This window comes from Aulostomus chinensis, chromosome 4, assembly GCF_037954235.1.
Source record: "Aulostomus chinensis isolate RoL2024-O1b breed Wild chromosome 4, RoL_Achi_v1.0, whole genome shotgun sequence".
Taxonomy (NCBI): Eukaryota; Metazoa; Chordata; class Actinopteri; order Syngnathiformes; family Aulostomidae; genus Aulostomus; species Aulostomus chinensis.
In genome coordinates, this window is record NC_141323.1 from 11,456,048 (window position 1) to 11,481,432 (window position 25,385).

General features: G+C 44.5%; 1 protein-coding gene across 1 annotated transcript; it reads left to right on the forward strand.

Moving 5' to 3' along the window:
* Positions 1–7,667: 7,667 nt before the first annotated feature.
* On the forward strand, positions 7,668–23,959 carry igf1 (insulin-like growth factor 1). Its single transcript, XM_086201794.1, has 5 exons — positions 7,668–7,962; positions 9,264–9,423; positions 19,601–19,854; positions 20,903–20,938; positions 22,270–23,959. Exons 1-5 carry the CDS (start codon positions 7,915–7,917, stop codon positions 22,327–22,329), a joined length of 558 nt encoding a protein of 185 aa, XP_086057920.1. The 5' UTR covers positions 7,668–7,914; the 3' UTR covers positions 22,330–23,959.
* The last annotated feature ends 1,426 nt before the right edge of the window (positions 23,960–25,385 follow it).

Below are 25,385 nucleotides of genomic sequence, written 5' to 3' on the forward strand. Positions count from 1 at the left end.
CCAGAGTCCAGAAGTGTGGTCCTGTGTGACCACAAGATGGCAGTATAGCAGTGGTAATAATGATGGAGGCTGAGCAGCTGTTCCTCAGGGAGGGAGAGCTGTCAGTGTTGCCCCCTGCTGCCACAACTTGTGCTGGAGGCTTTTGACTACACGCTTCCTGATAGATAAATAATCCTGTTTATCCTTCATTAGCTCTCAATGAGATGAATGAAATTAGTTAAGAAACAAATGTCAACGGGAAGCGTGTTTTTCCCCGATGCACTCCCTCCCGACAGCATTTGTTTTATGCAGGTTCACTGACCGCAAATAAATATTTATTCTCTTTGGTCTGGAACAGAAGTCACAGTCGGTGTCACCTGACTTTCTAGTTCGCCTGAGTGACAGTTAAAATCGCGGTAGCATCACTGTCCAATTTCAGGGAAACTGCTCCCATCTCCCAGGAATCAAAGGCGGACTGAGTCAGAGCCTCTCCAGAGTGTTGGGAGCAGATCACTTTTTAACCCGAAGCATATTGATTTATATGAGACTGTAATTGCTTCAGTGTGTCCTGGATTATTCCTCCCCGTAATTGAGGCCTGGCAGAGGTCTCTTTCCTAGACATAGTCTCCCTGGTGCCAGGTGGTGGGCAGAATGGAGCACCGCACCCACTCCCCAGCCACACCGAGCAGCCAAACACCCAGCCGGAGAGAGACCGGGAACATGGCCCTTACCCCCCAAAACCACTCTTCATTGCTGCTTAAGTAAACAACACAAACAATCCCCCGTGCCTTCATGTTTTCAGGCGTCTCGCACAGGTTCTTGTGCGACTCTGAGTGCACTGCGAGGCACCACGGAATGATTCAAGCTGGATGGCAATATCACTGTCACTGAAAAGTCCTGAATCTGCATTTCTGGACTTTTGGCTCTGGTTTCTCTTTCCGGGATTAGTTGTGTTTACTGAAACCAGATATTAAGGCTGTAATTACTGTACATGCTATAGTTCAAGTATTTGTTTTGTGTTTTTGTTCCTGACTAAGTGGAACATTCCAGGATTTTGTAATAGAAGGAATGCTTGCACGCTCTAACAGGTCCTGAGATTACCACGGTGTCACAAATATAAAGTTCTGGATTTGGATGCAAACGCTCCCACTAACCGTTGTATTGTTGTGGTATACGGTGCCGTGATTTTATGTGTAATTTGCATGACGAGTGCACCTGCAGCACCAGCAGGTCCCATGTAGATCATTTGAAGCAGAAAAAAATCGATACACATCTGTTATATTTGGATGGTCTTTGCATGTATTTTTTGTACTTTAACACCTAAAGATGCGGCAAATAATAATAACCTTGTAATGAGGGGTTGCATGCATCACTGACATGTTTGAAGTGGTCAGGAACAGTGTGGTTTACAGCCTCCATATTTTTATATAAATGAAGGCAGTGGCCGTATGAATGTCAGAGGGGTCACTGGTGATGTGCACACACATTCTGCAGCTCTACAAGGCGTTTCTTTTTAGCGTCATTGTTTTGTTTTTGTCGCTGCATTTAATTTGAGGCTCAATCTATTCTCCCTCTCTCCCCCTCTCTCTCTCTCTCTCTACGTTGGTTTCCAGCTGGCAGCAGGCGGAAAATTGCGTGCTACCTGCCCCGCACCCAATGACCGACTGACAGAAAACAGCCGCCCGTTGGATGAGGATCATCTTCGTCTTTGGATCCGTTGTTGGTATACAAATATTCAGCTGAAGCTGGACAAGTTTTTAGTTGTGAAATTACTAAAAATGTCATTTTCCTTTCCCCCCTCTGCTGTATGTGCAGTAACACACAACAGTTGCATTTACTGAACTGATTAGTAACAGAAATATACAGTTTAAAAAAAGGTCACAGATTGGCAGCGCCCAGATTTGCAGTTATGCATTTAAATGTCATATTTGGTTTGGAGTTTATTGTTTCCCTGCAGGAGTTAAGACGCTGTCATGAGCTCATAGGTGATTCATCTTTGCATAATTAGTGTACAAATATTTGCCAGAGTTGGTGACAATACCACACAAATTAGTCAGCGGTTGTAGCAAAGTGGTTAGAAAAACACCAGCAAATTATGTTCTGGGTTGTCACTGGATTTTTGGTGTATGTGACAGCTGCCTGTAAGCAGGACTGCTGAAGCGTTTCCAGCTTCCGAACAAAGACGTGCATCACTCTGAAGTATTGAACGATACAAGAATGCCTGAAAAGCTAACATGTTTCGAGTCTGCCAATGGCTCCACCACCATGTTCAGCTGTGCACATCCATAGACATCAGCCATAGTCTAGCAAAAGGCTAAGAATTCTGTTTTTTCAGTCAAAACACTTGGAGGATTTTATTGCGTCAAACCAGCGGCCAACGCTAACTTTTAACCGCTATCTCACTGTGAATGTCCCCTTGAACTGTGCCGTTTTAATTCTAGCCGTTAGCATAACTTTCTTCCTTAGCATGGACCCAGGCAGGGATGCTAATCGGACGCACAGTTTCACTCAATTGTATTTGTGCCAGAAAGTTAGCGCCGATAGAATTCAGAATGTTAGCTAGTCAAGTAAAACTGCTAACTGGCTTTTCCCAACCGTTGTTGCTGTACTGAGTCTACGATGTACGAGTCAGCATTTTATGTAATTAATTTTTTTGGATGAAATTTGTCTGCGGCGAGTATGACGCCCCCATCGTGTCAAATGACTTATTTTAATGGTGTAAGATATCATGACAGTCAGTAGCATAACCTTAGTCCCTTTTCCTTTACTGAAATATTCCATGTGCCAAATTGTGTGTGTGTGTGTGTGTGTGGGGGGGGGGGGGGGTGTGTGTGGGTGTGTGTGTGTGTTGGGGGGGAGGGGCGGGGATTTAACACAAAATTCTAAATGGCTAAAATGTTTTTGGATGTAAGTAAGACCCGTCTGTCATTCCACTATGAACCCTGAGTCTCGCAAGGGAACGTCCACCATCTTAGATGGACGGCTCGTGCGTCCAAATAGTGTCAAACATGTTAGGCATTGATTCAGGGTCTTAAACGTAGGTGAACTTGTTGCGCATTGTCGATTAGTGGGAGTGAAATATATCGGGTTAGTTCCATGTGAACAAGCAGATGTCAGGGGACACGCGCGAGCCAAGCGGCCTGCTCATCTCAGCACTGAAGAAACGGAGGGAACAACCAAAAATAACAACCTCCGTCTTTGTTTGCATAATATAATGAAGGCGGCTGTCATCAGCTGGGAGACAGATATGAGTTTTTGTCGGAGGAGAAGTTTGTGAAGGACACATTGCTCTGTGTCTACACAGGATTCCCATAAATCACTAAAACACAGTGTTCCTCCAGTAAGATATGCAGCAAACCTGCTTACTCATGAAACTATACTTTTATTTATAATCTGCAATATGATTTTATTTTGACACCATGTTAAAAATGGAAGTAGCCGTCCAAATGCGGTGGAGCGTCTCTCACGCATGTTTTTCCACTCAGATCAAAACACAACAGAATCGGGAACAAAGAGTTTTATGACTTAATGGCAATCAAAAGACGCGTCTCGTTCCCAATTTTTGATTCATCTTTGGCCCCAAAGTAGACTTCACCCCAGAAGTGAATCAGCTCGCTGCTACGAGTTATGATGTGTTCCCAAAATCGAATGAATCCCTGGCCACAAGATAACTTATTCCCACCCTTTGATGAATTTCTGGGGACGTGTCGTATCTCGTGGCCACAAATTCATCGAATCAAGAGCGCCACCTTCAGGTTGATTCTAGCACGTCGGTCGCAGCTGCTAAGTGCTGTTGCTTTCGCGGCCTCTTGATGCTTCTTCGAGGAGAGGACAAATGTGAGCCGGTTCCTCACTCACACTTTGTGCTTTGACCTTTAAATAACAACCATGTGAAACACTGAGAATTTGGGACTATTTTAAGATAAGTGGAGCCTGGAGGTTTAGTTTCCTGACAAACTGATGCAACACTCCCACAAACTCCTGCAGGTTCAGCAATCACAAACAGTTAAACAGCCGTGCGGATATGTTTGAAAAAGTAGCTTTTGATCGTCAGCAGGCACCACAGAATTTCCTGGCCTTTTTTTTTTTTTTTTTTAGCCAAACTTCTGTGACCCCTGCGTGTTACTACGGAAACATAGCGTATTAACACAAGCGCCCCATTTCTTGCTTTCGCTCCATGACGCACCTTTATTTCTTCCATATGAACAGCGTATGGCGCAGTGGAAGGCTTTGATAACAATATCCGCCACACACAAACGAACGCACACACACCCTGCTGAACCGCCCATCGTGGTTACACACAAAAATCACAAATTACCCCTACAATCACTTGCAATAGATACCCTTCCTTTATTGTTTTTCCAAAGATTTATTCATTTTTTTTTTGTTTTTTGTTTTATTTGGTGCATAACGGAGGAAATATAACACAGACACATTCTGAGCTGGAAAACCCCTCAACTAATCTAGAGAGTTGAGGAGGATTGCACCGCTAATTAAGTGCGTGTCCTCGGTTGAACCGGCGTGCATGCCGGGACGTATCCCCAGGCTCCTACATCTCCTCCTGACTTGGGTACCAGCCTTGAACCCCCTGTGTGGCCCTCCATCCGTGGCGTTCGCGCAGGTCTGCAGCCTTTATCTCGTTGTCCTCCCACTTTCATCCATTCATTTGCATTCTGCGCCAGCGCCTGTATCTGTGTGTCACTTTAACATTCGCTTGGCAGCAGACACCAGACAGGATGCTGTTCACACTGAAAAGAATGTTCATCTGTGCACGTTTTTTGTCTTGCTTTCAATTTCCTGATCCTGATTTTTTTCTCTCTCTCTCTCTCTCTCTCTCTCTCTCTCTCTCTCTCTCTCTCTCTCTCTCTCGGTTGTCATATAAACAAATCCTCAACTTGGGGTGATACAACTCTGCTTGTTGCCAATTTGGCGCGACTTTTATAAGCTTGACTCGTTTTAAACAAGGCAGAATACAGCAGGGAACTATTTTAAGGAGGAAAAAAAAAGAGGAAATGTGTTGTAAATAAGCGAAAGTGCCTCCATGGCACATTTTTATTCAAAAGAGAAAGGTGATTTTTGAGCCGTGATGCAGAGACAGACACTTTTTGCAGTGAGCACACTCCTTCCCACAGCAGAAGGGAGCGAAAACAAGCCTTTCCCTGGTCAATGAGTTCACTCGGGCGGACCTCTCCTTAGACAAGACTGCGGGGGGTTTGGTGGGGGTCTCGCAACTGAAGTGAAAAGAAGTCGAAGCGAGGGAGAGAGAGAGAGAAACCTGGCACCGAGACAGTTTAGAGCACTGGGCATTAGAGACGGCGAACAAGGGAAGGTCAGCCCCCTCCTCCCTCCCTCCCTCCCTCCCTCCCTCCTTGTCTTCTTCCTACTACTGCATCAGCAGATGTACTGCACAAGCCCATCATCAGTGCTGCCAGACCACAGCTACAGTGATAACAGGAAAGTCTGTGATGAAGCATTTACACGCTAGATTGTGAAGCGTGTTTTTTTCTCTTTTTTTTCCCTCCTCAATGTCAAGATGAGAAAAATTCACATCTGGGCATCAGTGACAAGCCCTGATCTGATGCTAACAAGGTCATGCTGGGGCCTGAAAGCAGCTTTGTGCCTCCAATCAGAGGAGCATCATCATCATATTCAACGTTGTATCAGCAGCTCCTGACGCAATTCAGCCGGCCGGGCGAGCAGGGATGCCGCCGGTCGACGTCTCGCCCCCTGAGCAGCCGTCCTGATGGGATGATAAGTCAGGTCACAGATTGAGGTCATGGATCTGTTAAACTTGTATGATAAAAGAGCCTTGATCAAACTGAAAATGTGGTAAGGATTTGCTATTTAGCTCAATCCAAAATACGGCTTAGGGGGAAAAAAAGAAAGAAGAAGAGGCGTTGAGAAAGCAGGAAAAACTCAAGGGAGCCGTCCACCAAAGCTTTAATTTCACCGTCTCTGCAGCAGATAAAAACAAGGAATAAGAGACACGAGAGAAGCCTCAAGCTCTGTCTCTCATATATGATGCACACACATTTTTTCAATGTATGGGTTTCAAATCAGTAAACGACACCTGAGGTTTTGCCCCATGGGGTCTTAAAGGTAGAGCCCATCCCTGTTGCATCAGGCTGGCTTACAGATCCTGGATCGTAAGATAAACCCCAAAATGTGGGAAGACGTAACCCTGGGAAACCGGCACCTGCGCCGGCCAGAAGACGGACAACTAAAAAAGGGGAGATCTTTGGGCTTCGACAAGCTAACTCACTTTTGCACTTCTAACTTTGAATATCCAAAAAAAACGTGGTTGTTGGCTGGGGGCAGGAAGGTACGGATCGACCGGGAGCTGGAAGGGCCGGGCCGGTCAACGTCCACCGACATCGCTATTTCTTTCCGTCTGCAAAAGACAGAAACCAGAACAAAGAGCTTTGACCTTCGACGAAAACACAACTCGCCTTCTGCGTGTTAAAAAAACAAAACGCACTGACATCAGCAGCTGAGGTGACATGGACACGGCACCGGGTCGTACAGGTGAAGGCGTGAGCAGTGGCGTGGGTTCTACTGAGGTGCTGCTCTTCTTCTCATCAGCAGTTTGGGTTCTGCTCTCAACCTCTGCTTAAGTTCTGACGCGAGCCCGCGGAGCCTCCAGCCACCCGTGTCACGCGGGGACATTTGATCGTGCCTGCTTTTTTGACCCACTTTACCGCGGCAACCCTAACTGTTGCGTGTCTCCAGCCTTGGTTCCCTTTGGATCCAACCTTGCTTGTGATGCACTTTACACGCTCTGGGCCGAGCATGCTGGGATACATGCTGCTGTCCTGTTTTATGATTGGGTCGCAGCACTGATCTAATGTTTAGTGATTGGATCATCCGCTGAAAACAACCCCGTCTAAGCCCCTCGCCTTGAGTGAAGCTGTGGTCTGTCATTGCTGTTTTCCTCCAGCGGGAACACTGGCGCCCTAACATGATAATTGTGGGTGGCGTTGCACCATATGAGTGCCATCAAGTGTTTGTCAGGCTACCAGAGCAGTTCAGCAGTTAAACCCAAGGTGGCTCAAATAGGAAAAAACATGAAGTAATTGTTTTTATTAAATAATTCTGATTTTCCCCTCGCAATTTTTTAGGTTTGTCACTCATTTCGTGAAAGGAAATATCATTTGCAGACAAACATTCAAGTTTAGTGAGCTTTTTAAAAATAAAACAAACCAAAAAACAAACAAAAACCAACCCTCTTTACAATAACAGTGCCACATTTTTCCATATCCACTCCGGCTCACATATTCAACCTTCAGCTTTTTTTATTAGTTACTGCAGTGGAAGGGTGTTTTAATTATTTATTTCTGCCAGTAATCAGATCAGACTTTGATAAATGGGCTGTGGAGTAACGAGGTGCCAAATTACGCACGACAAGCAGCCGCGGTGTCGTTACCTCCCGCTTTGTCTTTATGTCTTTATGAGATTTCAGGGCATAAAACAGAGCGTGAGCTGCTGCTGCTGCTGCTGCTGGAGCTGCTGCTGCTGCTGCTGCACCACTTTCTCTTTTTTTCTACCTTGATCTGAACTACTAACCAAGTCAGATCAAAATTCAATCCCGTTCTGAGAAAAAAAAAACCACCCCCCCCCCTAAAAAAGAAATGACGTTATTTGAATATGTGCCCAAAATCCTTAATGAATAACTTAGGACGAGTAGGAGGCAAATGCTGCCCCAGCTGTTTCCTGTTGAAAATGTCTGTGTAATGTAGATAAATGTGAGGGATTTTCTCTCTAAATCCGTCTCCTGTTCGCTAAATCTCACTTCTCCAAAACGAGCCTGCGCAATGGAACAAAGTGGGAATATTGAGATGTGACATTGCCTGCATCTCATCCGCTTTCTCCCCTGTTTTTTAATGACTTCAAACAAGTTCATTTTCGCCGGGTTTTGTCTCGCGGAGACCCGTGGGGATGTCTAGCGCTCTTTCCCTTCAGTGGCATTTATGTGATGTCTTCAAGGTAACTTACCTGATTTGATTTGACACTTCTGAGATTATCACCTTGTTCTTCACTTGCTCTCGCCTGCAGAGCATCCTTATCTTAACACAATAAAGAGGATTACGCGTCGTTTATTTTATGTTTTGGAGACGTTTAAATGCATGTTTCGTGTGAATTTATATAATTTCTTCTTTCACTTGTACGCCATTCTCTTGCATGACTTGGTGATTTTTTTTTATTTTGGGGGTTTACGTGAAGAGATTGCCTTTAATTTTCTTTTTTTCCTCTTTTTTTTTTGAGAGGGACATGGATCGTGCACGCGTTTCTCTGCTCGGATGAATGGCTTTTCATCCTCTTGTGCGCCCCTGCGCTCTTTTTTTTTCACCAGAAAGCTCTAAACGCTGCTCTGCAACTTTCACAGTAATTCCTGCTGAGTCTGCTTTATCAGTTTCTAAATGTGTCACCGGAGGGCTGCGGGTTTTAAGAGCTCGGGATCTTAACATGAAGCGTTTCGCGTTGTCGGGGTTGGTGAGGTAGATCGTTAATGCCCCCGCGTTTATTCTCTTTATCATGTACATTTGGCCCACTCAGCTTCCTCCGCCGGGTTTGGCGGGAGAACCGTTTTCCATGTCACATTCTGGATCGGAAAGATCCCCCCGGTGCTTTTTTCTGTGCGTGCATCGTTTATTCTGTTCTTTTCAGCTCTGGAGCACTTTTGATTTTCTGTGCGCAATAACGCAATGACAGCTGGGTTTTTTTGTTTTTGTTTTGGCACAGGGGCACGGCGGTTCTTTACTACCAAGTGACGGTTGTTTGTTTTGTTTGTTTGTTTTTTCTTCTAAGTGCATGTTTGAAGGTATTGTTGAGTTATCAGGACGCGCGGAGGGTCGAGATGTTCAGGAGAAACGTGTTCGGATGCGCTCTGTTGCGCACAGGCGCTCCAAAGCATCCGAGCTCGTCCGCCTCCTGTTTGACTCTGGCACCGAGTGGAAGTTTGGATTTAATACATTTTCCTCCACATCTCCAAAGCCCTGTAAATTAACCATCTGTGGCCACAGGCACTTTTATTTCTTTTTTTAGCAGAGGGGAAAAACCATGGGAGTTTGACAGTTGGACAAACGGGCTCGCTGGTTTCACTCCTATCTGGGAGAATATTCATTTTTTGCCACCCTCGATGCGCCCTTGAGCAAGGCATTACGCTTCCACCTGCGCTAGATGATGTAAAAAAAATAAAATAATAAAGCAAAAGAGCGATCACTTTACGTGTGACTTTAGTGAAACTTGTCTGCTGATGCTCTGCCTGCCTCTCTCCTTGTGCGCAGAGTGCGATGTGCTGTATCTCCTGTAGCCACACCCTCTCACTACTGCTGTGCGTCCTCACCCTGACTCCGACGGCAACAGGGGCGGGGCCAGAGACCCTTTGCGGGGCGGAGCTGGTCGACACGCTGCAGTTTGTGTGTGGAGAGAGAGGCTTTTATTTCAGTAAGTGCACCTTTTTATTTATTCATAAAGGTTGGCTGTATCTGTCCCAGAACTCTCCACCTCCAGCAGGCTCATAAATAAAAAAGCAGCCGGTTTGACATCTTGTCTTGACTTTCCCTGCATTAATGTCCTCTTTCTTCCCTCATTCATTCATGTTCTCAAGAGGAAGCTCCCATGTATTTTAAAGCTCATTGATGGACTAAAGCTCAGTAACATATATGAAATATAGAATCATAGTAGGCAGCTATACATCGTTTGTGTCACAGTTTCAGGGGAAAGACTTTTAAGTGGAATTTGGCTGACATATCTCAACGAAAGAGGAGAGGTCGAAACTAAATGTTGCAGTGAAGTTTTTTACTTTTTTCCACCAGAGAAGGGAAAGCTACCCAAAGAAAACCCTCCACCAAGATCCAGGATTTAAATCTCCGTTTTTCCATTAAGGGTACAACCCAGCCCAGAACAGCCCAGAATACAGTATATGGAGCTCCTGAGGTTAGGTGCAATGTTCCACCAGCAGGACATGTATCCTGAGACCAGCAGAGTGACTGTGCAGCTACAGAGGAAACTCTCCAGAAGTTTAGAACCTCGTTATTCACATTTCCTTCTCACATCCCTCAATTAAGCATCTGTGTACGAAATGTCATGGAGGAGAACAGTATCTCTCCCAGATTTTAGAATTCTTACAATAATCGACCGTGCCTCTGATTCCTGTGCAGTTTTGACATCACAATCCATTATTAATGGTTTGGTCCAGTACCAAAGTTATGAAAGATTTTCCACATGTGGCAGGCGTTGTCAGCTGCCAATTTCAAAAAAGAAAAGAACAAGTTATAAGATTTCTGCGGGAAATCAGCAGCATCTTTAATGCATTTGCAGTTGTACTCTTTTCCAGTAATTGATTGATTTCGCCTAAAACTGAACCTGGAATGGTTTGTAAATACACCTCGAGCAATTGGTGACGGATGGAAGATGAGGGGGGCCAGGAGGGGGCCTGTCTCGGCACAGCAGGAGCAGTCTAGTGGCCAGTGTATACAAATACAAAACCATTAAAAAACACTAAGTTAGATTAGTCGGTTTTCTTTGCAACGTAAAACGTGTTAAACGGGACCATAAAACATTCTCTTATCGTTATTTGTTGATGCCACTGTTGCTTAAACCTGTCATCGCTGCCTGTTTTCAGACTTCGTCGTGGCTTCTCGACCCTCGCGAAGCTTGAGAAATTTTGTACAAATACACGTTAACTTGCAGCTAGCTGCTGTGTGCAGCCCCGGTAACACACCCACTCAGGGAAAATACATGAAATGACCACAACCTCTTAGCACCCAGTCAGTTTGGATGTTTGCCTGTTTTGTGATGGGTATACGGCTTGCGCGGTTCACTGACCTCAGGTGAAGCACGGCAGATTCTGTTGTTAAAACACGAGAAAAAGTCGGGAGGCAGGTGTGGGCTGATGGTCGGCATCAGCACAAACTGAACTTTGCAGCAAGTGTTCAAGTCAATTTACACAGCAGTACCCTAACTGACAATGTTTGACTAACCTCAACCAAGAGTTTTTTGTGCCTGTAACCGCAAATGACCACAAAGCAACATGAACTGCCGCCCAGAAACTACGATGTTGAACCACAGATTTCATGTGTTCACCACAAAAGGATCCTTACTGACTCCCAAGGAGCATTGCTCCGCTGGTGTTCACGCGTCATTTAAACAGATGTCATGCTACTAAACATGGGGTGACAAGAGGTCATGGTCATTTCATGTATTTCATGTGCGTTCGGGGTGCAAGTTTTGACTCCAACAGGGGGCGATGGATCAACTTTACCAGCCTGAATGGTCATTAGCAGTCAGCCCAACAACTCAGGGACATTTGCAATGTTTTTGGGGGAGGAGTCGATTACCTGCCTGTGAAGGACTAAAAAAACTGCATTCACATGGAAATTTTTGTGGTACAAATTGTATAATGTGGTATGAACAAGGCGGAAAATCATGCAATCAGTGACAAATGTCCCTTTGAACTACAAACTTGTTAGAGCGTAACTTTCACCCGCTGATTCGTATCATTATTGTTTCAGACATTCTTGCCCCAGTGACCCAGTCAGGATTGATCAGTATCTGCTTGACATGCAGTTGTAATCTTCTAGATCAATTGCCATTTTAAAACCCAGTCTGCAATTTCTGTGGGGGTTTGGCCCAGCGCTCTGTTTTCATGGAAACTGCACTTGTCTGCATATGGTTCTCTTGAATCTTGGCTGTCTTCAGTTGATTGACTTGTCTGTACAATCCGTTTGCGTAGTGCCTGCACAGTCAAAAATGGAGGTACGGGACAAAAACAACTCTGTATTTCACGGTGCACTTTTAAAGATTGTCCCCACATTTGTTACCTCAGAAGTCCAATGTTGGTCTTCAAGAAGCCATAGACAGACCTTTTGACAGAAAGGGTAACCGAGGGGCGCACAAATGTCTGTCAAAAGCCTACCCTCCCGGCAACAAGCATTTGTCCCCAGGTATCTCTGTTTGAGTACGTTCACCTCAGTAAGTCTACATGCCTGCTACAGCCTTTGACACCCATAACTGTACGAGCGACGGTATTATTTTGCACAAGACCAGGGGATACATCCATTTGCTACCACTTATTTGGGACCAAGACACTGTGGCCGCTGGTTGAAGATGGGGGACCGTATGTACTTGTTGGATTCCTGGTTAAAAACATGTCCTGCACATTAAGAATAGAGGTACCAGTGTGTACCTCACAAGGGTACAAATGCTTGACACCCTATTGTGTACCTTTCAGCTCACTGAGTGCCTCTCCGGTTCGTCAGAAGTTGTACCTCTGTTCTCATGGAGGACCAATATTGTGGTTTTTAGGTAACAAATTCAATTTTCCTGTCGTCACTGAACTGTTCTCGTCTTGCACCTTCATGTTTGAGTCTCCGGTGCACAGGACACATGACTTATGACGATAGCGCTACTTTGCCTCTGTCTGGGCTCCAGTGACCGCATGCTCTCACGACAGCCTGTTTGCTTCATGATTACGGTCTTGCTGGATCGTCCTGAAGCAGATCGTCTTTGCTCGATATCACAACCTCGTGTTGCAATTATGGACATGGTAGAAATTGGTATTGAGCAACCAAAACACTGCCGTTGAATACCATCGGGTTTTCTGCAGAATCATCTATTACCATTGCTCTGTCTGGCAGCAAGGTCACCATGCACCTTGCTACAGCTCCCCACCATCCCACTGCCTCATTCCTCCACCTCTGCATGTACCTCTTCCAAGACCAGTCACTTTGCATCGCGTTTGCCAGAAAGTTGTTGGAGAACCACCAAGCTGCTGCAAAGCAGCGAGTCTTGTTCGGCCAGATGCTGCTGGCAACACCCGCATGCTGTGAAGTGGTCGTGACAGTGCCAGTTTTCTGCCAGTTAGACTTTTTGTTCTTTGGATTCCTTCAGCTGCAGCACTTCTCTTGTATAAATGACTATTTTCTCTTCATTCAGTCTCGGAGACAGTGGAAGATTATGGCCGACGTGATCAAAGCTGACATTTTAGTAAATGCAGGCTTTCATTTTCTCTTGTTAACTGTTAGGATCAAATCTTTAACAACAGCTAGACTTTGGCATCATCTTTATAGATGGTGATAGCAGTGAAATTCTGGTTTCCTTCAAAAATCAAACTCACTGCTAGATCCCCTTGTAATGATTCATGTGTCAGCTTGACGGTTTGTAAAATGGTCTCAAGAAGTGGCTGCAGATGTAGCTTAAAGTTGATGAAATGTTAAAGATTTTGACAAGCTATGAGGGCGTCCAGAGATTGGATGATGTGAGAATGTGATGAAATATTGGCTACTGATTGCAGAGTTTTACTACAGTTTCGTAAATGTTTCTCACAGGCCGTAGCCCAACTGTCCATATTCATCTGAAAGGCTTGAATGGAGGCCAATGCAACTCATGAATCATCATGCAGGATACACTTCTTAAACAGGAACAGACCTTTTTGTGGTATGGGAAATGTATTTGTCTTTCCTGCGTTACCTTACACTGAGCAGTCACTGCACTGCACATTGTCCATCTATCACTGCCACATTTTCCTGTGTTGAAAAATAGGTGTATTTCACGAACGCTCCATCCTTTTTTCTAAAAGGACGATGAGGTTTGAGCAGCAGGGTGCTGTGCCTTGGAAAATATGCCTCTCCTTGTCGTCCTCGGTTTCTCTCGTGCTCATATTCTTGCTGTCATTTCTTTTCCGTCTCCTCACGTTCAGGCGTCACATGCACCAGTAGCTGTTTAAAATATCTGGAGAATCCATTCGGGTTCTGTCATCAACAGGACACCAACAGCACACTTTAGCCAAAGGAGACATGCTCCCTTCCCTGAACTTTTCCCATCCAGGCAGGTCGTGTTGAACTTGGCAACCCCCTGATTGATAATGTGTTCCGAGACAGTGTTGCAATGACAGAGTGCTTTGTATGGTGCGAGCGCTTTTTGCCAATCCACCTTACGCATGTCACTTACATTTCAAGACTACAGATTTCCTACCCTGACAGAAATACTAGTTGGTGGAAATTCTTTTTTTTTTTGTTTTTTTTTCTTCTGTGGTCTAAGACACAGAAGAAGAAAAAAAATCCACAACTGTAGTCAGTTTTTCCAAGTATTACCCTGACCTAGAAATCCTCAGTTGTCTTTGCAGCACTTTAACAGGCTGGACCATGGGGTGATTTGACTGGGATGATCATTCCCTGAATCAGATCTGTTATGGGAGTTTTTCTGGCGAAAGTGTTAGCGCTAAGTAGCTCCCTGCCCTAAGTCACTTTTAGTTCACACTGAAATGTTCACATTTGTTTTAGAGTGAGTGTGAGATCTTTCATCTTGTGTTTGATTTATGCCTAATGAATGATCCTCTGAAGAATTACGACCAGATGGAACAATCCATCATTCTCGGCCAAGAGCTAATTGTTGGTACATGAAGTTCTAATAAAAACAGAGCAGCCAAATGTGAAATGTGGGATTTTTTTTTTTTCGGTGTTGTTTTGGCTTGTACTAATGGCATGTGATTGAGGGAGGTGGAAAGGAGAGGGGAGGAAATTGTTTTTAGCAGCCATTGATGAGACTTCTTCTTCAGTGTTTGTCCCTGTCAGTTTTATTCAAAGCTATTGGAGCTGTAGAGAGAGGGAGAATGTGTAAACAGCACGTCACATGCATGCACGCACACATGCACGCATAGCAAGGCCTTGGCCCTCAGCAGCAGGGGATTATGGGGATTACAGGATGATCAGGACACCCCCCCCCCCTCCCTCCCTAGTTTAACAGTGGACCTGAACACACAGCGAAAGGCACTGAGATCTGAAGAAAGACCTCCTGTGTCCTCGCCGTCACTCTGAAAAGGTGTCGTTTTCCCGAGTAAGACCTTAACTAAAAAATCTCTGACCTCTTTGAGAATCACGGCTCAGCGGAACAAAGAGGCGTCTCATGGAAAAGACAAGTGGGAGTCCTCCAGATTTAGATCTGAACATTAGGTGAAGGCGAGGGATTTGAGGGCGCTGTGAAACACTGCTTTACCTTTGAAACTCCTCATCGGTTTAATCCCATCACACAATGTCGGACCTCTATAGAGGAAAAACGAGGCTATATCTGGTTGCATCGGTGCTGAGATTAGCTGTATGGAGCATCCTTTCTTCTTTACCTTAAAGTGATATTTCTCCCTAAAAGAGTGATTTGTTTTCCATTTCTTGAAGAAGGGCTGACTTCGTGAAACACAAGCCTCATGCTTGCTGCTGGAAGCTACTGGACCTAAGATAAGACAGTCTAATACATAATCCAGCGCTCCAAATCGTGTGTGTTCAGCCGTATATTCAATATGATATCTAATTCACGTATTATGTGAAACACTTCGATATGAGTACAACAGTGGAGGTCCCAAGTGCTACGGTGCCTTGACAAAATCCCACCTCCTCGCTCCTGCATTGGTCTGGACTTTCTAAATGAAAGTTGTGACACTTTCCCTCGGACCGTGCGCCGAACCCTTAGTCAGAACTCTGCCCTTTTCCAAATGACTTTGCTACAGGTGAGAATGTAGTCCGACTTTTAATTAGACCTAATTTAGGGGGCGAGCTAAAATGTAGTGCATTGTCAGTTGAAATTTGATGATGAGGGAATGGATGTCATCGTGTAAGGCCCTGCGGTCGTTGCACCCCTTTTTTGAACCTACTAGTGTGAACCGTAACCCCATCCATCCCGTAGATGGCGGTAAAACGGGCGTAAAAGCAGTTTGCCAACCACCATTAATCAACAAACGAGACCGGTCCCAACCCCTGACACGGACACTGTCCTCCGTTTACTGTCCTTGAACTCCAAACAAACGGAAAACCGAAAAAAAGTGAGTATGGACTTCAGACTTTTGCTGTATAGACTGTACGCCAGGCAACGGTGATGTGTCTCTCCACCACGTCTCCTGCCGCTCGCGCATGAACAGAAAATGCTGCATTCTACATGGTAAACCCCATCAAAGTGCTTCTTGCCGGGGTATGAAAAGCTGACACGGGTTTAACCCCTCTGGGACCATCTTGCTGATTACCCCTGCAGCAAATAGGTGTCTTTGCTTGGTAAGTGAGGGTGGGTGGGCAGTAAATAAGTTACTGCAAAAGAAGAGGATGAGCCAAAAATGTGAAAGGCTTCATTTCATCCGTTGGGGTTTAATGGTCGGCTTCACGAAAGAGGGACTGAACGGAAAACGCGACAGTTAAATTAAACCAACATGAACATTGCGTTCAATTTCTGTGAATGATTCATCCCAAATTCTACACACCGGATCTTTAATGGGATGTCATTATCTACATTTGCTGTTCAAAACCGGGCAGGGATCTTTTAATGTTATATAATACTTGTCTCATCGCCAAAAAAAAAAAAAAAAAGGCATTTAGATAAGACTTCCAGTGTCACGGCACACACGTCAGTCATGCCATGAACTCTTAGTGGAACCAGTGATAAAGAGCTAGTTTCCAGTACTTTAGCTGCTCTTATAGTCCCTGCCCAGCTGTAAACTGCCTGACACTTTGCAGGAAGAGCAGTGCACTGGCTCCAATAATCCACTGGTTTTTAATGACCATGACTAGGCTGTAAAACTCAGATACTTGCTGTACCACTCTGGAATGGGGGAATCCAGCCATCTCTCTCCAGAGCTGCTCCTTAGAGGAATGAACACTATGTGAGCAACACTGGTCAAAGACCAAACCAAAGATGTTAGATGGAGCGGCGCGGTGGCATCAGATGAAACGCTGAGTAAAATCTTAAATCTGACAAGTTGAAGACAGTTGGTGCTACTGTATTGTTTGTTTGGGAGGAATGCTGACAGATTGACGTCTAAAGTAAATCATTTAAAAGAGGGGGGAAAAAAAACATTATTTTTAGTATCAAACAGTCTTAAAAAATGGCTGCGAAATTTTTAAAGGCTGCTCTTGGATGATGGGGCTGCAACTGACTTTCATCTGCATGTCCTGTATCTCACTAAAAATGTATTTAACCGTGTTGCGGAGAGCGTTTGGAACAAAGCAAGAGGAGAGCTTTGAGAAGTTTCTGCAGATGTTTTAACGTCCTGCGTCCTCCTCCAAGGGTTCATTCAAACAGCAGGTAGTGTGAGGTGGGAAACACTGGCAGGGAAACATTGTTTACCCTTATTTGTTTAACAACTGAGCAAAAACTCGTTGTTTATGAGGGATTACAGCAGTTATCCATGGAACTGAAGCATTTAAAACCTTCCAAAGCTTTTAGACCTGATTATTATATGCGTGTTTTTCCCCAACCTGCCCGAGCTGATTATCCTACATGTTACAAGCGATGCCAGCTGATTTTTTTTTCTCCCTTCCAGCTGTTTGTGCAGCAGGGTTGCAAGCTATTTTCAGAATAATAGCGGATGTTAATTTGTAAGGCTTTATTGGGGGGGGGGGGGGGGGGGGGGCTGGAAAACAGGCATAGCATGGCCCCTGATTTGGCTTTCGGTAGTCATTATATAATCGCAAGCCAGGGCTGAATGTCACATTTTATGACATCAGGTGTTAATAGCAGCCAAGTTTGCCCCTTGCTACACGCCGCAGGGGAGAATTTGTAGATTTCCTTTTTTCAGGACTGAGAATTAAGCGAAACACAGAGGAATACCTGGCTACGGAAGCTGAAGCTCTCATTCTCTGAGATTGTCTATGAATTTCCTCCAGTTTGGAAGTCTGAGATCTGGGTGAATCCGCTTCCTCTGTTCCCTAAATAATGCAGGTGCATGAGCATATTTTTAGCATCTTTCTACCTGATGTGTGACATGAAAGCCTCCCTATCCCCCCCCCCCCCCCCGCCCATCCCACTCATTCACACCTCCATTCGCTTACACCCTGCACTGTGTCTGGGTGTCCGAGGAGAAAGATGCTTCTGTTTCTGAATGAAAGCTGCTCTCTGTCCAAAACAACATTGTCAGGACAAGGCAGACAGAGAGCAGAAGTTAATGTACTTTGTCAGCACTGGCAGGCTTCTGGGCCAAGAGCTATTAACTCTGAGAGGGAAAGGCATTTCCTCCTTGTAAATGCCATATTAAATTATTATTATTTCATTTGGTAACAGGGAAAAGCCCATCAGGGCTATATTACTCAAGGTGAGCAGGGAATTGTAAATGGGGAGTCAGAGTTTTTCTAAAGGCCACCAAACGAGGTTGGGATTTGGAGGGTAAGGGACTTGAAAAAGGGGGCAGCATGGCTCAGGGGTAGCGTGGCCATCTAGCAACTGAAGGGTCGCTGGTTCGATCCCCACTTCCCCATGTCCAAGTATCCTTGAGCAAGATACTGAACCCCTAATTGCTCCTGATGGCCCAGCAACAGACTGGTGACCCGTCCAGGGTGAACCCTGCCTTTCATCCAATGTCAGCTGGGATAGGCTCCCCCCATCCCTTAACTGATAAGCGGGATAGAAAATGGATGGATGGGACTTGAAAAAGGAAGTTGGTACTGATGTCATGGTACCTCGATGTGGTCAGCAAGTCACAAAACTGTCGCACCTTGACAACTAACCGAGCCAAACCTCCTTTACTTCCCCTCTTTTAGTCATGGAGGGTGCAGGTGCAGGTCTTCAGCATCCATGTTCTCATAATGAGCCTCTCAAGAGCTCAGGCTTCTGCCAAATGAAAATGTGAATGAACAGCGGGGCACAGCCAACTGGGGTGCAGCCTCAAAGCCTCCCTGGCTTTTTCGGCAGGTTGATCAGACCCAGAGGGCTTGTGGTTTGGCCTCGCTGGAAGGGCCTCTGTGTAAAAGATACCTGGGCCAAAATGGCTGAGTGGGATTTTCTCAACATTCAGGTGACTGCAACCCCTTTTATGGGGAAACAGCTGCCATAAAAGGTCCACAGTGTGCAATGTGATACACTGTAAATTTTAAATGGAGGAAATTAAGGCAGTTCGTATCAGACCCATTATCTGGCCATTATCACTGCATTATTTCCAGCATCGGAGCTGCAAGCACTAGCAAACGTCATAGCAATCACAGAAGGTTCAACATCTTCGAAATTAGCTACAGTTGCCTGACAAACCAGTTTTCTACATGTTAATGATGACAAATTCGAATAGAGGGCAAACCCCAACGTTAGCATTGCTAAGGGTTCCCTCAACCAAAAGCCCATAGGATTTTTACTTTGAATTTTGGATCATTGCAGAAAATAGGTTGTGAGTCAAAAATTAGTTGTTATAATGACTTTAACAAAAAGGAAAGATTAAAAAAAAAAAAAAAGCTGTCTACATCCATGTTGGCTAATCCTGCCAGAGCGTCAACTTGATGTTAGCCTTGATGGTAATTCGGTGGACAAACACCACCGTGATTGTGCCAGTTGTATGAGACATTTTGTCACGTGATCTAGAAGCCCGCAAATGGAACTCGAATGAAGTGCCCCTTGGTTTTTAAGAGTGACGGCTGTAGGACCTCCCCGAATCCAAACACGCCAACATTTGCAGACGAATCTCCTGCGTTAGGACGCCCTCATGCATTCCAAATCAACAGACATCCAAAGTTTGACATTTTGCTTTGTCTTAAGTTTGTTCCAAATCTGAGATTCAGCTGAAATTAGCAACTTGGTAGCATTGATGAAAGGAGTGCTACAACTGCCGCCTGTGGAGTTGACAGCCAGTCAACATGTCTTCTCCGATGTTCTCCTCAAACAGGTAAACCAGGCTATGGCTTAAACACACGGAGGTCACATGGCATTGTCAACGAGTGCTGCTTCCAAAGCTGTGAGCTTCGGCGCCTGGAGATGTACTGTGCGCCTGCCAAGCCTAGCAAGGCGGTTCGCTCTGTGCGCGCACAGCGGCATACAGACATGCCGAGAGCACCCAAGGTTAGTACTGCAGGACACAAAGTGGACAAGGGCACAGAGCGTAGGACAGCACAGCAGCCAGACAAGACAAAAAACAAGAAGGTGAGCACCGCACCAAACAGCCACACTCTGAAACATAAAATGGCTTACTCATTACTGGCGTTACTCATGTTTTGGTAGTAAACATCCAAACTTGTCCATGTACAGAAAGTCATAACTTGAGAATGTTAATGAAATAGTTCCACATTTTGTTAAGTACACATTTTTCTTGCCAAGAAGAAGAGCCTTTCTGGCAGAAAGCCCCCGATGAAAACTTTTCCTTTTGTTTGTATGTTTCCTTCACCACCGACTTCACCGAGTCGCTTTCCTACCAGTGGATTTGTGCATATTTATATTTAGTTACCTGACCTTGGCTTGTCTGGCAGAAAGACACTCTCTGGTAGAGAGTCTTTGAGGAAAATTTTTTTTCCCCCAACGTTGCTTTGCACTGAGTAAACCTCATTCTCTGACTCCTTATGAGACAGGCTGGTGAAAAGAAGAAAAAAAAAAAAAAAAAAAAAACGCTAGCGCCCATGAGTTTGAGCTGATTGCTTGCAAGCCTCCCTCCCATACCTGTGGTCATCCAAAATGCAGGGTATGCTAACGCAACATCCGCGAGGTGAGGCTGTCTGTGAGGCTCCCTCTCATTGACTACTCCTGCACAATATTCCATCATTTTTCCTTTCACGCTACAGGATTTAATTTGTAAATGTCACTCTTATGTCGTGATTTGACTTTTGGGAGAATTTTAAGATGATGCCACTTTAAGACCACTTATATGATCGCTGGTTCTGGTTTGTCTCCAACTGTGAATCCCTGTCCCTCGTCAGAGGGGTCAGATTGGCCCCAAAATCATCCCGATTCCCTCCTAGCGTGGGGCTAGCGTATTAAAACAGAGTACTTCCAATTGCTTCATTTGCAGTATCCAGGCTTGAAAGTGGTATTGATCTCCTCAGTAACTCTTAGTAAGAAAGCAAGGAAGTGTAGAACCGAAATGTAGACTTGTTTCTTCGAGTGAAGGGTCAGTAGGTTCAGTGGCCGGTAGTTGATTGTACAACCAGAGGAATTAATTCATCAATCCAATTTAAATGGCTTTGTTTTTCTTCCACAGAGACCTTTACCTGGACATAGTCATTCAGCCCTCAAGGTATGCTCACGTCTTCTTCTTCTTCTAATGTATGTTCTGACCTTAGGGTTAGGGTTAGAAACTTAAATGAGACAATCCAGTCGTCAGTTCTGTAATCTTCATCTCTTAGCCAAAGAAGGGAAGCGTGAGGTCTAAATGTAGAACCGAGTGTGAACCTTTTAAGATTCAACCATGTGCTTTTCATCCTTCTCTCAAAAAAGAAACCATTAGCAAGAGAAGGAACTAAGTGGTTTTTGTGGTAGACCCACTGGCACTCCCACTCCCCAGGCAGAGTCTCCACTCTGCTACTGTACATTATGTGCTGAAATTCTGGAGTGTCGCATGCAAGGTCCTGATAGGACGCACAAATATCACGTTTAATGTATCTCTGGTCGTGTGTTTGTGGCTGCCACATCAACCGCCTGTGCTACAGTGTTGTGGGCGGTGGATGTCTGTGTGTGCTGGCATTCCAGTGTCAAACCTCTTGAATCGGGAGAATTGGCCCAAAATGTCTCATCCATTCATACGCCAAACACAAGGGGGCAGCACATCTTCAGTTGATCCCCTACTGGGTTCATGTCATGTCATTGTGAAATAATTATGTAAAAGGGAGGCGGGGCAACTTTGTACAACACAAAAATTCAACCCAGCGTTGCTGGATTACATCACTAGGCTGGTGAAGAAAAAATATCGAAGATGGACATTTTGAGGGGATATTTTTGAGGCAACCTTTGTCATTTTCTTTTGCTAATTTAATGGCCCGCCTCCTCCAGAATTCATCCCGGGCCCCCAAATCCACAAGGTGGTGGTATGGACACCTAAAAATGGATCTCTTCATTCAAATTGATGAGAGAATCCATGATTGATGCCTTTTTATGTGCTGGAGCTCTGCTTGTGCTGTAAGCTAGTTAATTAATTGTTCGTTAGCCGTTGATTGTTAGCAAGTTGTGCTCACGTGGTTGTATAAATACACCAATGAAGCTAAATTTGCAGCAACCATCACAACACCCATCCTGCTGTGACCCATCCTTATTCATACGTGAGCACTTGATCATAAACTGGCTCTGTACCTGTGCGACACATTTGGATATTGTGGCCAATTTACAGTTTTTCCTGGAAAAAAAAGTGTCTTTTATGTTTCTTTTACAACTCCACAACCACAGAACTTCATTTCTGGTTGCAGATCTTGCAGAAGAAACCTTTAATCAAACCTCTGATCACTGCATTACTGGTGGCACACAAGTTAAAAAAAAAATAAAAAAAATGGCGCCATCTCAGCACCAGGAGCATAAACGGTAAATCCATACCAAACCTGTTCTTCAGAGCCTCTAAATGTTTCTCTTTTATTGCAGGAAGTGCATCAAAAAAACTCAAGTCGAGGCAACGCGGGGGGGAGAAATTACAGAATGTAGGCAAGGAGCGAATGGACAAATGCCCACCGACATGGGAGGAGAGAAGGGCGTGGCCTTACCTGGTACCCCTGTGGAACGGTTCACTGTAAAACAAAACAAAGAGGATGCTAACAATGGTCTGAAATGCTCTTTAAAATAATTGAAACCTGGGAGCTAAGTGGTGTTTAAGGGTTTGATGAGGGATCTTGTGGTTATTTTATACACTCCACCATTCTATATCGGGGGGGGGGGGATTCTTTGTTAATGCATTGTAACAGACTAGTTTAGCTGCTGAGACACGATCAAGAGCTTATTATACCTCCATGTGTGAGCTGCAGCCTCCCTTGGCTCCGGGGAAGGTGGCTCCTTGAACGGATCTGGGCCTCAGCCACACTGAGAGCAGCAGGCTAGCGTATGAGAATCGGTGGTCCATCCTGTCCCCCGAACTCTACGGAGGTAAATCCTTTTACTCTGAGAGAGTGGATTCATTTACTCCTTTGGTATGGCAAGACACTTTGTCACCGCTCACATATAACAGTTACAATCCCAACTGAAACAAAAGTAACAGCTGTTCTTTGTTTGGTTTTTTTTGCACCATGTATTACTTGGGATATTTGTTAAAACAAGGTTTGCTTTAAAGATAAGACCAGGTGCTTCGTAATCAGACATTAAACACAGACATCGTGGTTATTTTACCTTGAGACCAAGTCAAATCCTCCATCTTAGTATTTCAAACCAAGTCAGAGCTCTTATGTCTAATTGGAGTCCATAGAGGGTTTGTCTAAATCCCTCCTAAGACTCAGGAAGTATTGAGAACCTGAGGCCCAGCCTGCAATCCAAACACATCTATAACAACAGATCAAGCAGAGATTTACAGGAGGGGGACATAAAGTTCTGCAGAAGTAAGAGTGGGCTTTTTTGCCTGTTTTCAAAAATAGAAGAATATATTAAACAGAAGCCAAACTGAATTAACGATTTTTTCCAGTTCGTGGTGCTTGTCTGGCTGTCAGAAATGGGTCACTTGTGGATTCAAAGTGCATTTGGCATGAGTCAGTGGAATAAGGCAAATAGGAACAATCAGGCAAAAGGTTTGTTTTCTACATCCGTGTCACATGTCACCGCCTTGGCCAAATTTGATTTTTGTCAACAATCCAGTCACCAGTGATCAACCCTTGAGTCTGAAAGGTGGCATGCGTTCAAGGTTAAGTGCAAGTCATGAAAGTCTAGTCGAGAGTCGAGTCAGTGAGTGCTTTCGTTTGCGTCGTCCCCTTGCAGAGCTAGCGGTTGTTATTTTAAATACGGTTACATTTTGTCAAGACAAAAGACAGAAGGACTCTAAAAATAGATGGGGAAATTTTCTGACTGATTTATTTTGGCTTGTGATTTTTAAAATTTTTTTTTTTTTAAGGTAGTGCGTTGGCCAGGATTTTGCCAATTAAATTGTCGCTTAGGACTGCCATCATGGCGCAAGTGGTAAAGTCCACCGGAGAGATACGTAGATTAAACGATTTGGTAAACATCGCTGACCAAAATTACAAGAACTGATGTGAGTTAGGCACACATTTCAGCAGTACCACAAACACACACACACACACACACACACACACACACACACACACACACACACACACACACACACACAAAGCACCCACAGTATAAATGAGAGTTGTGTAACTGAGCAAGGGTCAAACACACACACACATACAAGCTCCATGAAAAGCCAGTCCTCAGAAACATGAGGATGGACTGTTAATTCAAGCCTCTGTGCGGATTTACTGTCATTTTATCGCACCAACAAAAAACAAAAAACAAAAAAAAAAACACAAAAAAAACACAAAAAAAACCCAACCATCTCATCTGTGGCTCTGCCTCCACTGCCTGTGTATAATCAAACAATATTCCCATTTATGTTAATCTATGCATTACTATCATTCAATGTACATGATGGTTTCATATAACAAAACTGTATTAAGAATCCTATCCACTGTATAATGGTGCTATTTTGTAGTTTACTTGCAAGAGATGGCTAAGACAGACAGATGGCATGGCTTACATCGGAGGTCTTCCCTTTTGCACAGCCTTGTGGCCACCATTTTAATAGTGTTTTTATTTGTAAGCTGTCTCAATAAGGTAGTAGTGTAAGCGAGTAAATGTATCTGTGTGAAATCTGTGAATGCATGGAGAAAATAAAAAAAGAAGAAAATAATAAAAAAAGAAAAAGAAAATACCAGGATGTGGTCCCAAGAAGGCAAAATGCTATTTTTTCTACTGTTTTTAAATTATTTTCTCAATATAGATCCCTTATGCCAAATAACTTGACAAAGGTACTGTGAACTGTGATTCATCCAATTGTACGAGGGATTGTTGGAAGTCACGGTGTGCTTTTGTCTGTTCTGAGATGTGTGTGCACACTTCTTTGGAAGCCAAGATATTGACTTTAAAAAAAAAACAAACAACAACAACAACAAAAAAAACACTTAAAGTGAGACTGTGTAACCTTTGCTGAACACCGGCCGCTGAGGCTACAGGAGGGAACTGCAGGACAATCGCGGCACGCCGATGAGTGCCGAGTCAGTTGCTTACACCTGCCTTTTGACTATGAATCTGTAGCTGCGGTAGAGGAATTATTATGCAACACTGTAAAAGCACTTGGCCAAAGTCCTCGAATGAAAATGGAACCCAAGTAATATCAGAAAAATGAACGGGCAAAGGCACAGATCGTAACCTTTGATAGCCTCCCAACCTTCGTAAGATTAGATTCTGTTAATGCTCATCGATTCATATCAAAGCAAGACTTTCTCAAGTAGTAGAAGTTGTGGTGGTGCTTATTGTAACTTGTTTTTCGTCGGAGGGCGAGCGCTCTTGTGTACCGCGTACCTTCCTCATTTCATACGACACTGATTTGACCTTTTACCTCGCTCTCCCCCAGCAAAACCAGTATGTTGGCATGGTGACACACCAGGTGCCAAGGATGGATGGTACCAGACTGGTTTCGCTCAAGCGTACCTTGGTTCTTAGAGGCACCTTAACCCCCTGCTGGTTGTAACCAAAAACTGCATGTAGAATATTATCTTTTT